This window comes from Monodon monoceros, unplaced genomic scaffold (assembly GCF_005190385.1).
Source record: "Monodon monoceros isolate NGI ecotype Baffin Bay Population unplaced genomic scaffold, NGI_Narwhal_1 Super_Scaffold_4, whole genome shotgun sequence".
NCBI classification, from domain to species: domain Eukaryota; kingdom Metazoa; phylum Chordata; class Mammalia; order Artiodactyla; family Monodontidae; genus Monodon; species Monodon monoceros.
The window spans coordinates 48,414,713-48,429,643 of NW_021703781.1; the positions used below are offsets into that span (position 1 = coordinate 48,414,713).

The 14,931-nt window shown below is 39.5% G+C and overlaps 1 protein-coding gene across 4 annotated transcripts in view; it reads right to left on the bottom strand.

Annotated features, from left to right (window-relative positions):
• Positions 1–14,931, bottom strand: part of IDE (insulin degrading enzyme) — a 111,800-nt gene that overhangs the window by 12,827 nt on the left and 84,042 nt on the right. For 3 of the 4 annotated variants that reach the window (XM_029245480.1, XM_029245482.1, XM_029245481.1), the window contains 6 exons: positions 13,716–13,798; positions 10,510–10,654; positions 7,666–7,776; positions 5,554–5,674; positions 2,573–2,664; positions 1,465–1,576 (listed from right to left, as the gene is read on the bottom strand). In XM_029245480.1, coding sequence (XP_029101313.1) covers positions 1,465–1,576; positions 2,573–2,664; positions 5,554–5,674; positions 7,666–7,776; positions 10,510–10,654; positions 13,716–13,798 — 664 coding nt within the window. Of the gene's footprint in view, positions 1–1,464; positions 1,577–2,572; positions 2,665–5,553; positions 5,675–7,665; positions 7,777–9,879; positions 10,025–10,509; positions 10,655–13,715; positions 13,799–14,931 lie in introns of all 4 variants that reach the window. The other variant, XM_029245483.1, reaches the window with a different exon arrangement.

Below are 14,931 nucleotides of genomic sequence, written 5' to 3' on the forward strand. Positions count from 1 at the left end.
TTTTAAATGACTAGTTGTGCCATTATCTACTTAGCATTCTATTCCTCATACTGTTTACCAACACCCACACTGAAGGTCAATTCACAAATTTACACAAATGTGCACAATGCTCAGAGATGACAGCCTAACACCTTACTTTAGAGATGAGGCGACAAAGACCCTGAGAAGCGGGGTGACTTGTCCAAGGACACAAAGTTGGATGGTGGAGAGCTAAGACAAAAACTCAGATATGCTGATCAAGTATTCATCAAAGTTATAAACAGATGGCCATGCTTTATGATCTGACAACTATTTCATGAGCAGTAAATGTGACTAAGCAAATACACCGTGTTTAGTCATTGCCTGATGACCATGTGCTATGGTTTTTGAATGGCAGTTTGTTCGTTCATTCAATCATCTGTTCTTTCAGCTGTACCGAGCGGCTTGTGGGATATTAGTTTCCCAACCAGGAATCGAACCAGGGCCCTAGGCAGTGAAAGTGCAGAGTTCTAACCACTGGACCACCAGGGAATTCCCTTGAATGGCAGTTCCTGAGTCTCCCTCTCTGCCATGCTGCGGTGACTGAGGAACAAACTAAGTGAAGTTTGAAAGTAACCATTACCAGGTCTGTAATGACTGGCCATGCAGAATAGCAGTGCTGTGCTCAAAGTGTCTTTGAGCATTCAACAGAGAGATCCTGAGGTAATGCTTTAGTAGCTACTCAAGTGAGCCAGACACAGACTCCAGCCTTAAGAAATGTATAGACTAACGGGGGAGATGGAGATGCACTTCAATCCCAATACAAGAGAAGAAGTGCTGAGTAGGTTCAACAAGGAAAGGTTCAGAAAACCTGTGCTGGGGGTTCAGAAGAGGAAGTGATTACTTTTAGAAAAAGTTCAAAGAAAAAAATCAATGCTTCTCATCCCTGGTCTAACATACTTCCCACCATACAGTTCTGAACAATATTGAAAATAATGCTTAATGAGTTCTATATCAAAGGAAACCACTGTTAATGTAAAAGTAACCCAACATTGCAAACTCCAATATATTATTATCAATTCTTTATATTAATTCCTTATCAAATATGCATGCAATGAATACATGGTGTTATCTGCACCTACCAAAGACTCCTATGCACTCCTAATTCTAATTTACATTTTTATAAATAAATTTTATTTCATGCTTCACAGTCAACATTTCTTTAGTTTTGTGATTTTTTTCCTAACTCCTCTATACTCAATTACCAGTCAATTCCAATATCATTCTCTTCAAAATAATTGCCTACCTCCAATTTCACCTCTTTGGCACTCCTACAGATAATTTTCCTGCAGAATTATCTACCTCTAGCTATAAATAGTAGAGGATCCCAGTAGATCTTTACCATAAAACTATATATTATCATCCAAGTGACTTCAACTCATCTGTAATCACACACGATATTATGTCAAAGTAGTCCATTACCAAAGATATAACATTTCCACTTACTGTCAGGGAGCTGAACTTCTCTATACCGAACCAGCTGACTTGGAAGGAGAGGTTTTGTATGAGCATGTTCAATAAGGGTGTCTTCAACCATCTGCATAATTCCTAACGCAGCCTGTGGAAGAAGATAGGTCACAGCACATTACAAATCACAAACGTATCTTGATTAGATAGTAGCCCATGCAATATGAAACAACATGCTTGTGAAACAAACTAACCTAGTTTATCATAAAAGTGGATTTTTAAATCTTAAATACATTTGATCCTGTTCAAATGGATAAAAGCTGAACTCATCAGTTTGCAACAGAGTCAGTATGGTAGTAGTGAAGAGAAACAGAGACCCAGACCATCATCAGCACTGATCTCGATCCTGGGGAAAAGGCACTGCCAAAGCTGGAGAGGTATTGATGATGGAAAGGTGGTCCCACGTCAATGACCCACACCAGACAACTGGGGCTATAGCAAAGCAAAGGAGGTAAGCGTGAGGCTTTATTCTGAATAAAACTGACCTGGGGAAGAATACTGTCTCAGCCACTTATTAGCACCTGACCTTGGCATATTGTTTTGGAGGCAATATAACAGAGTGGTAGAGAGTGTGGGCTTTTAAGACAGACTACCAAGGGAATCTGGAATGCTTTCCACGTGCTGAACACTTAAGAATATACTATTTAATTTAATCCTTATAAGTAATTTTACCGATAAGGAAATTGAGCATAGAGAGATTAAGACGTTTTCAGAAGATTACATAACTTGTAAGCGGAGGAGTCAAGGTTTGAATCCAGCCTGATTCTACACCATGTGCTCTTATCCACTACACAGTCCTGCTGTCCTACAGAGTAGGGATAATTATTCCCATTTCCTTCAATGATTGCATGAGGCAGGCAAAAACAGAGGAGACAGCTGTGAAAGTAGGTCCACAGTTAACCATGATCATTCTGCTCCCCCTATACCCTCCCCTACCTTCCTGCACAGGGCAGGGAAGCCTGAGTCAACACTAATGTGCTTATACAGCCACACTGTGCTGGTTAGTTAGTAATCTTAGACCAACTAGGGTAAAATTTTCTCTTGCAATGATGCATAAAAGATTATTGCTAAAACCTCAGTCCCGCACCTGCTTTGTTATGTTTCCATGGAGAAGGGCTTCAATGTGCAGCCGTGACAGGAGCTGAGGTATGAAGGCCTTAAGGCGAGGAAGGGTAACATCTGTAAACAAGAGTAAGAAATAGTAAGCTCTACCTATAAGGTTTTCTAAAAAAAAACTCTGAGACAATTTGAGATTTACAGAAGAGTTGCAAAAATATTACAGGGAGTTCCCATATACCCTTCACCCAGTTTGCTCTTACGTGAACATCTGTAACAACCATAGGATGATGACCAAAACTAAGAAGTTAACACTGGGACAATACTATTAACTAAAATACAGACTTTATTTGGATTTCGGGTTTTCCACTAATATCCCTTTCCTGTTCCAGGATCTAATCCACAATCCCACCTTGCATTTAGTTGTCATGTGTCCTTAGTTTCCTCCAATCTGTAACAGTTCCTTGGTCTTTCCTTGCCTTTCATGACCTTAAGATTATTATTATTTTTTTTTCCAGTACGTGGACCTCTCACTGTTGTGGCCTCTCCCGTTGCGGAGCACAGGCTCCGGACGTGCAGGCTCAGCGGCCACGGCTCACGGGCCCAGCTGCTCCACGGCATGTGGGATCTTCCCGGACAGGGGCACGAACCCGCGTCCCCTGCATCGGCAGGCGGACTCTCAACCACTGCGCCACCAGGGAAGCTCTGACCTTAAGAGTTTTCAGCAGTACTGCTCAGTTATTTTATGGAATGCCCTTTATTTGGGCTTGTCTAGTGTTTTCTCGTGCTTAAATTGAGCTTCTGTATTCTTAGAAAGAATACCCCAGAGGTAATATGTCTTTCTCAGGGCATCACATCAGGGGCACATGATGCTGTTACGCTGTAATACTGGTGATGTAAACACTGACCACGTGGCTATAGTGCTGTCTGCCAGCGGACTGTTTTAATCTTTTGGTTATAATTAAGTAACTCATGTATGCTCTACAAGCAATTAGGAAAAGCCACCCCACCAATGCCTTCTTTTCCCATTATAATTTTTAAATATTTACTTTGGAGGAAATACTTTGAGACCACACAAATATTTTGTCCTTACTTAACTTTTACCCACTAATTTAGCATCCAATGGTGGATACTGCCTGTATCAATTATTATTATGGAATCCTAATAGTGTATTTTCTGTTCTTCTCATTACTTTTACATGTACTGATTTAATTCTTCAGTAAAGAAGAGTTGTCCCTTCTCCATTAGGACACCATACTAATAAATGCTACAATGGATGCTAAAATTAGTGAATAAAATTTAAAGAGAGACATAGGAAGGGAATTAACAAGTGCTTACTATGCATCAGGCATTTTATAGATGTTATCTTATAAACTATAAATTGTGCGTTATTATCCCCATTTTAAAGGTGAGAAAACTGAAGTTAAGAAAATTTAAGTTTCTTGTCCAAAGTCATCAAGTTAGTAAGTGGCAGAGCTGCATTTGAATCTTAGTCTAATTCCAAAATGCATACCCATCCCACTCCACTGCACTGCCCTAGAAGTCCCCTTCACTAGACCCCTCAGCTCTCTCTGCAAACTTCTATAACAATACTCAGTCTCTTTGCCTCTATAAAAAACAATCTGTTTTACATTTACGCTTTGCCACTAGACTGGAGCTCCTTGATCCAAGAAACCCCACCTAGTTGATCATTTTTTAATCTCAAGCACCTGCAGTCTGGCGCCTGGTGCATAGCAGGCAGTCAGTAAATGCGGTTGGACCACACTGAATTCTGAGGTTCTTGCTACCCTGGCACCTGGATAGCTGACAGACGTAGAGTCACAGGGGAGCCAGCCTCTCATATTGAGTTGTCTCCAGATTAAGCCATGTTGGCATTACCGGATTATTGATGAATATATATATCAAAACAGAATGATTATTAGAGCAGAAAATTTCAACCGAAAAAGTGCTGACTTTCTCTTTATAAAACACATTTTAGGAAGGCATCACACGCCTATGTGAAACTTCAGAACTAATTCTGCTTACAATTCATATACCATCTGACCCAGAATCTAACAAAGGGGGTGGGAATCCCCAAATCTCTGCTTTTGGATCATGCTGAATGCAGGTTCGGTCTCTTGAAAATGTATTTAAAATCAATTATGTGGTATTTTTTAAAAAAGGTAAAATTCCTGCTTGTTACAACCGGATGTGACTCATAACCATTTTGCAAAGAAAAGTGTATTAACTGTCCAGATTAAAAACATATCTGTTCTAGTTAATGAATTTTATAATCTATATGCCTACTCAACCAATAAAATAATGACCTTCAATACTTTGCTCTTGATTTGTCACTAAAGTCATCAAAGGCGCAGTGATACATAATAAGAAAGGACTTGTCATAAAAGATCATTAAAGGGCTTCCATGGTGGCGCAGTGGTTGAGAGTCCGCCTGCCGATGCAGGGGACACGGGTTTGTGCCCCGGTCCGGGAGGATCCCACATGCCGTGGAGCGGCTGGGCCCGTGAGCCGTGGCCGCTGGGCCTGCGCGTTCGGAGCCTACGCTCCGCAACGGGAGAGGCCGCAACGGTAAGAGGCCCGCGTACCGCAAAAAAACAAAAACAAAAACAACAACAAAAATGCCTAAGCATTCTTTCTGTGCGATAAGACTTTCAAGCTCAGCCCTTTTTTCCTTTTCTGAAAACTTCAATATTAACAAGGTAAGTGCTTGGGTCAAAACACTGTCATCTGCAGAAATCTATTAACAGTAATAACTGACTGTTGTGGGTCCAGGTTGAAAACAGCAAATGTGGTTAAACTGCCTGAATACAAAAGCCACTTCAAAGGCCACCACTGCTTTTCTAAAAACAAAAACAAAACAAAAACAAAAAAACCCAAAAAACAGTATGCCCAGCTGGCTTTAATGGAACTACAAGTTATTAGAAAGCATAAATACTAGGTAATAGGATAAAACCAAAATGATTTTAGAAAAGAATGAAGAAAGCATTAGGCTATAAGTAGAAAGAGTCTCACCATCCAGGGCTTCTTTCAATTCATCTTTAGTCCAGGCCACTTCAGTCATCAGCAAGCGGAGGTAGTACATGGCGTGCTGGTGAGGCTGTTCAGCTCGGAAATTGTTAAGAGATCGCATATACTAGTGAAGGGAGATGTGGGTTTGTTAATTTTATCGATCTTTTTAAAATCATTTCAAAAGGTCAGCTATAACCAAACTTCATTTTGCATAAATGATGTGTTAAATGGGATGCAGAGATATCTGCTTCATCTTCCTTTTCGAAGTTATGTAATTTAGAATGGGACTTACTCCTCTCTCCCTTTGATACTTAAACTAAAGAGCATGCTTTTTCTTTTTTCTTTCTTTTTTTTTTAAGTAATTTTTTTGTTTTTTGTCCCCATAATTAAGAAATGTAAAGTTAAAGTTAAGAAATGTAAAATTCTGAGAACAGAACTTCAATTAAATTCAATTAAAATATATGTTCCTTATAACACCAGAAATAGTATCAAGAGTGAGGTGTGTACACTGAGTCTTAAAAATGATTGCGGACTTCCCTGGTGGCGCAGTGGTTAAGAATCCGCCTGCCAATGCCGGGGACACGGGTTCGAGCCCTGGTCCGGGAAGATCCCACATGCTGTGGAGCAACCACGCCCGTGCACCACAACTACTGAGCCTGTGCTCTAGAGCCCATGAGCCACAACTACTGAGCCCGTGTGCCACAACTACTGAAGCCCACGTGCCTAGAGCCCATGCTCTGCAACAAGAGAAGCTACCACAATGAGAAGTCCGCACACCTCAACGAAGAATAGCCCCCGTTCACCGCAACTAGAGAAAAGCCCGCGTGCAACAATGAAGACCCAACGCAGCCAAAAATAAATAAATAAAGAAAAACGATTGCATGTTGTACTTTCAAAAGGTTTTTTTTGGCCATACTGCAAGGCATGAAGGATCTTACTTCCCTGACCAGGGATCAAACCTGTGCCCTCTGCAGTGGAAGCTTGGAGTCTTAACCACTGGACCACCAGAGAAGTCTTGAGCATAATTTTTCTTTGTCCAGGCTGCTGCTTTTACCCCCAGCATCTGACATGTACTCTAAGTACCTTCGCTACAGGATCTCTTTCATCTCTCAGAAAGTTATCCCCAGTTTTCAAGGCCTCCATCTCTTGGCATTCTTTAATTCTTCACCATAAGGTCATCCCAAAAGTCTCTCTAAGCAAGCAACATGGATATGTATATATAAAAAATATTGAATCTTAATTTGAAAACTGATGATAATTTCTTTGGGTGTACAATGAAGGTCATAGTTTGGCTTTTAAAGTAGCTATCCATCCCATATTTCCATTACTGGACCAACCATGAGTTGAATTTAAGTGGAAGATACATCAAGCCTAAATAGTCTCCCCTAATGTGACAAGGCTGTCATGGAAGGCTGAGGTCCCTCCTGCAGAATAGAGTGTTCTTCTTTTTTTTTCTTCCCTTTTTATTTATTTGTTTGTTTGTTTATTTAATTTTTGGCTGTGTTGGGTCTTCATTGCTGCACGTGGGCTTTCTCTAGTTGCAGCGAGCGAGGGCTACTCTTCGTTGCAGTTCACAGGCTTTTCACTGCGGTGGCTTCTCTTGTTGCAGTGCACAGGAGCTAGGCACGTGGGCTTCAGTAGTTGTGGCTCATGGGCTCTAGAGTGCAGGCTCAGTAGTTGTGGTGCATAGGCTTAGTTGCTCTGCGGCATGTGGGATCTTCCCAGACCTGCGCTCGAACCTGTGTCCCCTGCACTGGCAGGTGGATTCTTAACCACTGAGCCACCAGGGAAGCCCTAGAGTGTTCTTCTTAAATGGAGGTTGGATGAAACCTTCAAGGAGTCCCTGAAAGCCACTAGGTCTACCTCAGGCTCCTCTCTGAAAGTCAGTGCTATCCTAGCTCTTAGGGCCTACAGAGAAGGGGGCCAGGTGTCCACCAGAGTCTCCCAGGCTTTCCTGGGAGATTTCCTATAGGATTCAGCAAAGATAGGATAAAGTGACTGCCACAGAGTTATGAATGTTTCTTTTCCTCCTTGCCTCTTTTTCAAAAATGTTCATAATGTGGCAATATCACCTTATGAATAAAAAAATTATAAAAATAAGTTGAGAAAACTTACTGCCTCTTTGATAATTTCAAATCTTTTTTCATCAATCTCAAAGGTAGCCATTTTTTCAATGATCTTCTTTAGCAAAATTGGCTGCTTGTCATTATAACCTTTCACCGAGAGCTATGGAAAGAGTTCAGGATATTAAAAGTCTAAAATTAACATGAAACAACTTCAACTTGACTTTAAAACATGTAGAAAATCCCCAAACCAGGTGTATCAAAATAAAAATAAAACAAGAAATTAAATGAATTTCATTTCTCATAAATATAGTTCGACACTTAGGAAGATAACATTGACGATCTTTATTTACTAATATCCAAAAGCATATGCTTTTCCTAAACAAAAACAATAGCAGGAAAACTTACCTGGTGCCAAACTACGGCAGTACACACTATATATCATCAAAATTCAAGTTCTCATTAAGTCAAAATTAATTATAGAATGTGTTTTAAATTTAACCTTCAAAAAGAATTTCTAAAGAATGGCAGGCTTAAGATTTTTATAGTTGTGTTAAGAAGGTAAAAATCATAGGGGAGGGTTACCTAGCAAACTACTGGATATGTCCCCAAATTGTTTATATTTAAATATTTAAAAAAATCATCTTTTAAGAAATCAGGAAGCCCCAATTTTGTATTATATGGCATTTTGCCACTTTTCTTGTCCAATGTTGCCCAATAATGGTCCATAGGTCTCACTACTTGCTTGTTTGATGAGTTCTGCTGATGTACCAAAAGCCAGTGGCAAAACAGATGTGAAGTAAGGATACACTGTATGTACTGTCTGGATTTTGCCTTAGGACAATTTACTTTAATAGTTTCTGAAAGCGTAACGTTTTGAAAAGCAGGGGAAGCCTATTATCACACTTCCTACTATTATACTGCCACATGGTGGCACCCACAGAGGTTAGAGGATACACTGGAACTAGAATATCTCTGGACGCCTCTACCTTATGAAAATTGATAGGCAAGGGGCTTCCCTGGTGGCACAGTGGTTGAGAGTCCGCCTGCCGATGCAGGGGACACGGGTTCGTGCCCCAGTCTGGGAAGATCCCACATGCCATGGCGCGGCTGGGCCCGTGAGCCATGGCCGCTGAGCCTGCGCGTCCGGAGCCTGTGCTCCGCAATGGGAGAGGCCACAACAGTAAGAGGCCTGCGTACCGCAAAAAAAAAAAAAAAGGAAAAGAAAAAGAAAATTGATAGGCAAGTATCTCAGCAGGAGTGAAGGTCACTGCCCATGGAAAGCACATCATGTACCGTGGGAACTAGACTGACAACTAGCAGGAAGCCCTTTCTGTCACAGATTAAAAATTATTTATTTTAATGGTGATATGCTACTAAAACTCAACAGCAAAAAATAAACCATGGATTATTACTTTTCTATTTGGATTTTATTTTGACCTCTGAGCTTCAAATTTCCCTGGACTCTGAGAATGGTTAGGTTATATATATACTTATACATTAAACAAAAACTACCAGAAAAGTTACTTGTATGAAGAAAAAAAGTCACTGCAAAATAAATAAAATTTAAAAACCCTAAAACCTTTTGTATAGAATTAGAAAGAGTACACAGTGCATGCTCTCATTTTAGTTGTTATGAAAACATACAACATATTTTTAAGAAAAGTGAAGGTGAATGTGTGCTAGAAGAGGGATGTTAATTTGGAAATGAGATATAAGTTTGGAAACATAACAGAAACGGTTTCAAGAGAAAGGATCTAGTTATTTCTTGGGATGCATTTAATAATGTTTATCTTAAAACACACTTAAAAGTAGTTAATGATACATGCTACAAAATAAATTAAATGAAAATGTCAGTCATATTTGAACACAGGAACTTTCTACTACCGTCAGCAGAAATAAAGAAGCTTATAATATAAGTAAAATTCAGCACCACAACAGTAACTATGGGTATCTTTCACTTACAGATGTTAATATATTCAAATACATGGAAAGAACATGCTTTCAGGATTAATACGTTAAACATTTCAAGCAGAGGAACATGCAAATAAACGTAGCATAAATACATGTTCACAAGATGCACTAAACTCTACTAAATCATTTGTTAGTGGAACTAATACTAACTTGAGTTCTTCAATCATTAAAAAGGTGCAAGGAAAAAACCATCAATCTTCTTGCTTTAAAATGCAGAAGTTAATAGTTTTCCCAAGCTCAACATAATGCTTAAACGGTGTGACGCCTTTTCTTTCGTTTTCATTTTACTTACAAGTATTGCATTCATTCCTGATGCAATGCCATAGCTCAAACCTGAGAGGCGTGCTGCATATGTATACTCTTTTAAATCATCCTTCAATAACCTGATAAACAGGTATGTCATGTTGCAATGGAGAGGATCAGCATAAATGTAGCGACTAACAAAAAGAAAAACAAAAGAAATGCTTTGATACCTCAAGCAGTGGCATGGTAATGAAGAAACATGACCGAAGAGTATGAATATGCAGCCTCATGATCTGAATTTCTAGGGAAATAGTATAGGCCAACCTTTTGTTCTACAATGGCAGGAAGATTTCATTCTCTGTTGTCAAAGACCAAGACTTCAGATACAGAATGGGAGAGATCTAAACCTAAATCAGGGTCCAATTTTGTTTTGAGGAGAAAAATATGACAGTCTGATGAAAGATGTTTAAAAAAAAAGAAATCAAGGAAAATTCGCATAATATGAATGGTATATTGCTGAATACTTAACAGTAAGAGCTAACTTAAAAATTAAGTGATGCGAAAATATGATTAGTCACAAAAAAAAGAAATTAAACTCACACCCTCAATCAAAAGTGCTTCCAGCAAATCAATATAAAAAATGTTGATGAGTGGAAGGCTCTAAGACGTGGGTACTTACATACATCCCATAGATGGTATTTTGGAGGTCATAGCTCAAGCCTGCTAGCTCTGCTGCATATGCATACTCGTTGAGTGAGTCTTTGAGGAGCTCAAGGTACAAATAGGCCATGTTACAGTGCAAGGGGTCCACATAAGCAAATGGGCTGGAAGAAAATGTTGACAGTAAAATAGCTGATTTATTACTTCCCAATGTGATATGGCCTTTCGAGATGGATCAAGGAACTGAACAGGGGTTAAAATAACTTCCTGAAGATACACTTTGAATACACATGAATTCTCATGAGGAAAAAAAAACAAGATGTTTAAAAAAGAAGCTTGAAATATGCTATGTGTGCTGGTAGTGGTGAAGAGGGAGAAGGAATTGCTTACCCCAGATGGCGTGGTAGAACTGACAAGTTAGAAATGCTGCGTAGGTGAGGAGGAACAGGCCAAAACGCATGCCTACATTTAGGCTAATAGGAGAAGGCATGGCTGACAGAGCTGATAACAGCATGTGTGTGTCCTCTTTCTCCCTCTAAGCAAGCCATACCCTTGGTGGACAGGAGGATGAGATTGAGAAGTTTGTGTGCTATGATTATATAAACTTAAAAGGGAAAAACTGAGACTTGAAAGAGAAAAATTAAGACCTGTGAAAATGTTAGCTTATCTCTTGAGTTTCCTCCCAAACCAAGAGACTGGAACACTGTCAGTAAAGTAATTGATAATATCCATCATACAACTACAGCCAGAACTAGGAAAAAATATTAAAACAGGAAAATTTTTAAGTGAGAAAGAGCAACAAAAGAGAGGAAATAATTACAGAGCGCAAGAGCTAAATAGGACCACAGAGATGACCTAACTTAAATCTTCGTTTCCCAAATAAGAAGCATCACTTTCCTCATGTCACCTGGGCTAGTAGCAGCAGAGTTAGGATTCAGATTTAAGTCAAATGACCTATTCATTTGACTATGTGACACTGCTTACCTTTATGGGAAGCAAGTAAAAGATTCCTTCATTCAACAAATATGTACTACATTCTCACTATAGTGCTAGGCACTTCTCTAGGTACTGGGAATAAAGAAGGAACAAATCAGGCAGAGTCCCTGACTTCACAGAGTTTAGAGCCTAGTTGGAAGAGACAAATAATAAATTTAAATATGATACATCAGGTGGTGATAGTGTGCAGGGTCAGAGGAACAGGAGTGATGGGTAGTGGGACAGGAAGATTGCTAATTTACATACAATTATTAATAAATTAAATTGTTATAATTAAAATTATTATTAATTATTAATCAAGGCCACTCTGAAAGGTGACATCTGGGTCCAGACCTGAAGGAAGCAAAGGAGCAAGCCCTGGGGATATCTGGGTGGAGAACTTTCCAGGCTGAGGAAACAACCAGTACAAAGGACCTGAGGTAGCCTCGTGGCTTGGTTTGTTTGGCAGCAAATTAAAAATTTCACTCTATCTATAGCACAGTAAATATAACCAATGCACTGACATCAGAGCCAGAAATTTTATCAAAAACTGATAATTAAGTAAAAATAGGGGTAAAATGCTTAGCTACAGAGAATTGAAATCAAAGAGAAAATTCTAAAGCTATACATTCTCCACCTGGCAAATCTAAATAACACTCTGTCATTTAATTTTTTAAGTATTATACATGATGACAGACTTCCTTCTTTAGTCAAATAGAAGGAAGCAGTTCAGAAACTTACTAGCACAGCTCACAAAAGCATCAAAACAAAAGAGAGTCCTTGAAAGGGTTCATCCCCACAGGCACCCTTAGGTGGAAGTGAAAAGCTAGAAAAAAACAAATCTGGGAGTTCAAAGTCATGTGGATCAAGCTCAGAACGCAACTCCAAGAAGTGTCCTAAAATGCTGCATCCACAGCAGCTATGCTGGTGAACTGGAGAGGGTCCTAAACTAACTTTGAAAAGAGACCCTGATTCAAGTGGAATTCTTAAATCCTGGTTCACTTGTTAACTTAAAACATATTATTTTGTAATCAGATATTATATGCTTAAACATGGATCACAGAGTTTTAAAAACTGTACATATGCATGATATTATCCTATTTCTGAAAAGATTAAAAGGATAAACACAAACAGAAAATTTATTTAAGAACGTACAAGAAACCTAATAGTGTTTACCTCTAGAGAGACCAGAACATGGAGAGGGATTGGTGGGAAGCAGACATTTTAAATTCTGAGAACTATGCTAGGCAGTTTAGAGAACGCAAACATATCAAATGGTCTCTCAAAAGGTATTCTGAAGCCAGATCATAGAAGCCAAATGGGAAAGTGTGACAAGATGCTTAGAGGGTTAAAAATATCACTCTGAACTATCAAAAAATAAAACCAGCTTTGTAATGCTCTCTACCAACAGCAAGCCATAATCAGAAAGCCCATGTTTGATGTAAACAAACAAACAAAAACAACACCAACAATCTCAGCACAGCTCTAGATAATCTATGAATCTCATGCTATAAATAAACAATGTTTACATCCCTACAGTCTCAACATACTTGTTCGTGAACTGTTAACTTCCTACTTAAGAGATTCTTTTTCTCTTTTCTAAAACATTTAAAACACATCCAGCTTTAATTTCATGCCAAGCAAATCAAATAAAAATTAATGAAAAAGTTGATCATTATACTGAACATTATTAAAAAATGATAGATTTATTTTATAAACACAAACCACTGAATTTTAGAAATATAAAATTATAGAGTGCAAACTCACAAAGTAAAATTTGAATTGAGTGATAACATTATTACACATATAAAAGGAGATAGAGATAAACTAAAGATTTATACTGAGAAATCATTGCAATAGTAGCGTTATTCATAAATTTTATTAAACATCTTCTACCAAGCCAGGAATACAGAAAGCAATATCTGAGGGCTCCAGACAATTAAAGGGCTGGAAGAGATTCAAGATCATTTAGTAACTACTACCTCTTCTTCTGGGCAAGTTCCAGGAATATAAAACCAAAACCACAACAAAAAAAAACCCACCCCAAATTATTTAATCTTTCTTCAGTGAAACTTCTGGTGAGTCTACAGCCTTCCCTTAACAAGAAGGAGCAGCTTTCCTTTGTCTAGGCTAAAAAACTCTAATTCCTTTTATTTCCAGACATAGGTCCTTAAGGAAGCAAAGAAAACTTTCAGAAATGTAATTGTTGATTTTCATAGGAAGCTTTGTAGCTAGATTCATTTTACGTACCTGAAAAATTCAAAGTTGAGACAGGCCTTGGGCAAGAAAAACTTATCATCTTGTTTGAACCAGAGTTTGCTCATAGCTGTATCCTGTGATGGAGAAACAGTATGTTTAGGGAAATACAGGCACATTCGGCAAAAATCTTCAATCAAATCACTCTTCAAGAGGAGGAGGACAAAAAAAAAAAAAAGAGGAGGAGGACAGAGGCAATAGCTGAGCTTTGTTCTGGAGAGACTGCTGTCCCATGGCCTTGAAGCATACTCAGGGGGTCAGCTGGTGGGAAGCTGGAGAGATGACTGGTGATTCCAGTAGTAGAGAGAAATCACCCTCTTATCAGCACCCTGGGTCAAAGAGATGGGGACACAGTGGAGGAAGAGACAGACAGGTGAAGCCAATACCAACTGTCCTGTCCCTGTCTTTCTGGATGCAGGGACACAGATGCAGGAGTCCTTGGGGGCGGGGGTGTGTGTGTGGCAGCCAGCCACCAAAGTGGGCCACATGGATCCCTGCCTGCTGGAATTCACACCCTTGTGTGGTTCTCTCTCCTGCACTGGACCAGGGTTGGTCTCTGTCTGACCAACAGATTATGGCAGATGTGATGATACGACACTTCTGAGATTAGATTATAAAAGACACTGTAGCTTCCACCTTGATCACTCATTTTCCCTCTTGGATCACTCACTTTGGGGTAAGCCAGCTGCCATGTCACGCAACTCTATGGAGAGGCCCATGTACCGAAGAACTAAGGCCTGCCCAAAGCCACACAAATGAACTTGGAATAGAATCCTCCAGCCCTAGTTGAGCCTTCAGATGACCAAAGTCCCAGCTCACAACTTGACCATAACCTGAGAGACCCTGAGCCAGAACTACCCAACTAAGCTACTTCCACATTCCTGTCCCTTGGAAACTGCATGAGATAAAATAAGTGTTTGTGGTTTTAAACTGCTGAATTTTAGAGTAATTTGTTACACCACAACAGATAACTAACACAGCCAAGGATGAACAAATAAGCTACTCCTTTGCCTCTCCACTCACTCATTCATACTATATTTTAAAAAGTCTTAGGGACTTCCCTGGTGGTCCAGTGGTTAAGAATTCGCCTTCCAATGCAGGGGATGCAGGTTTGATCCCTGGTTGGGGAACTAGGACCCCACATGCTGCGGGGCAACTAAGCCTGTGTGCCACAACTACTGAGCCTGCACGTCACAACTAGAGAGCCCAT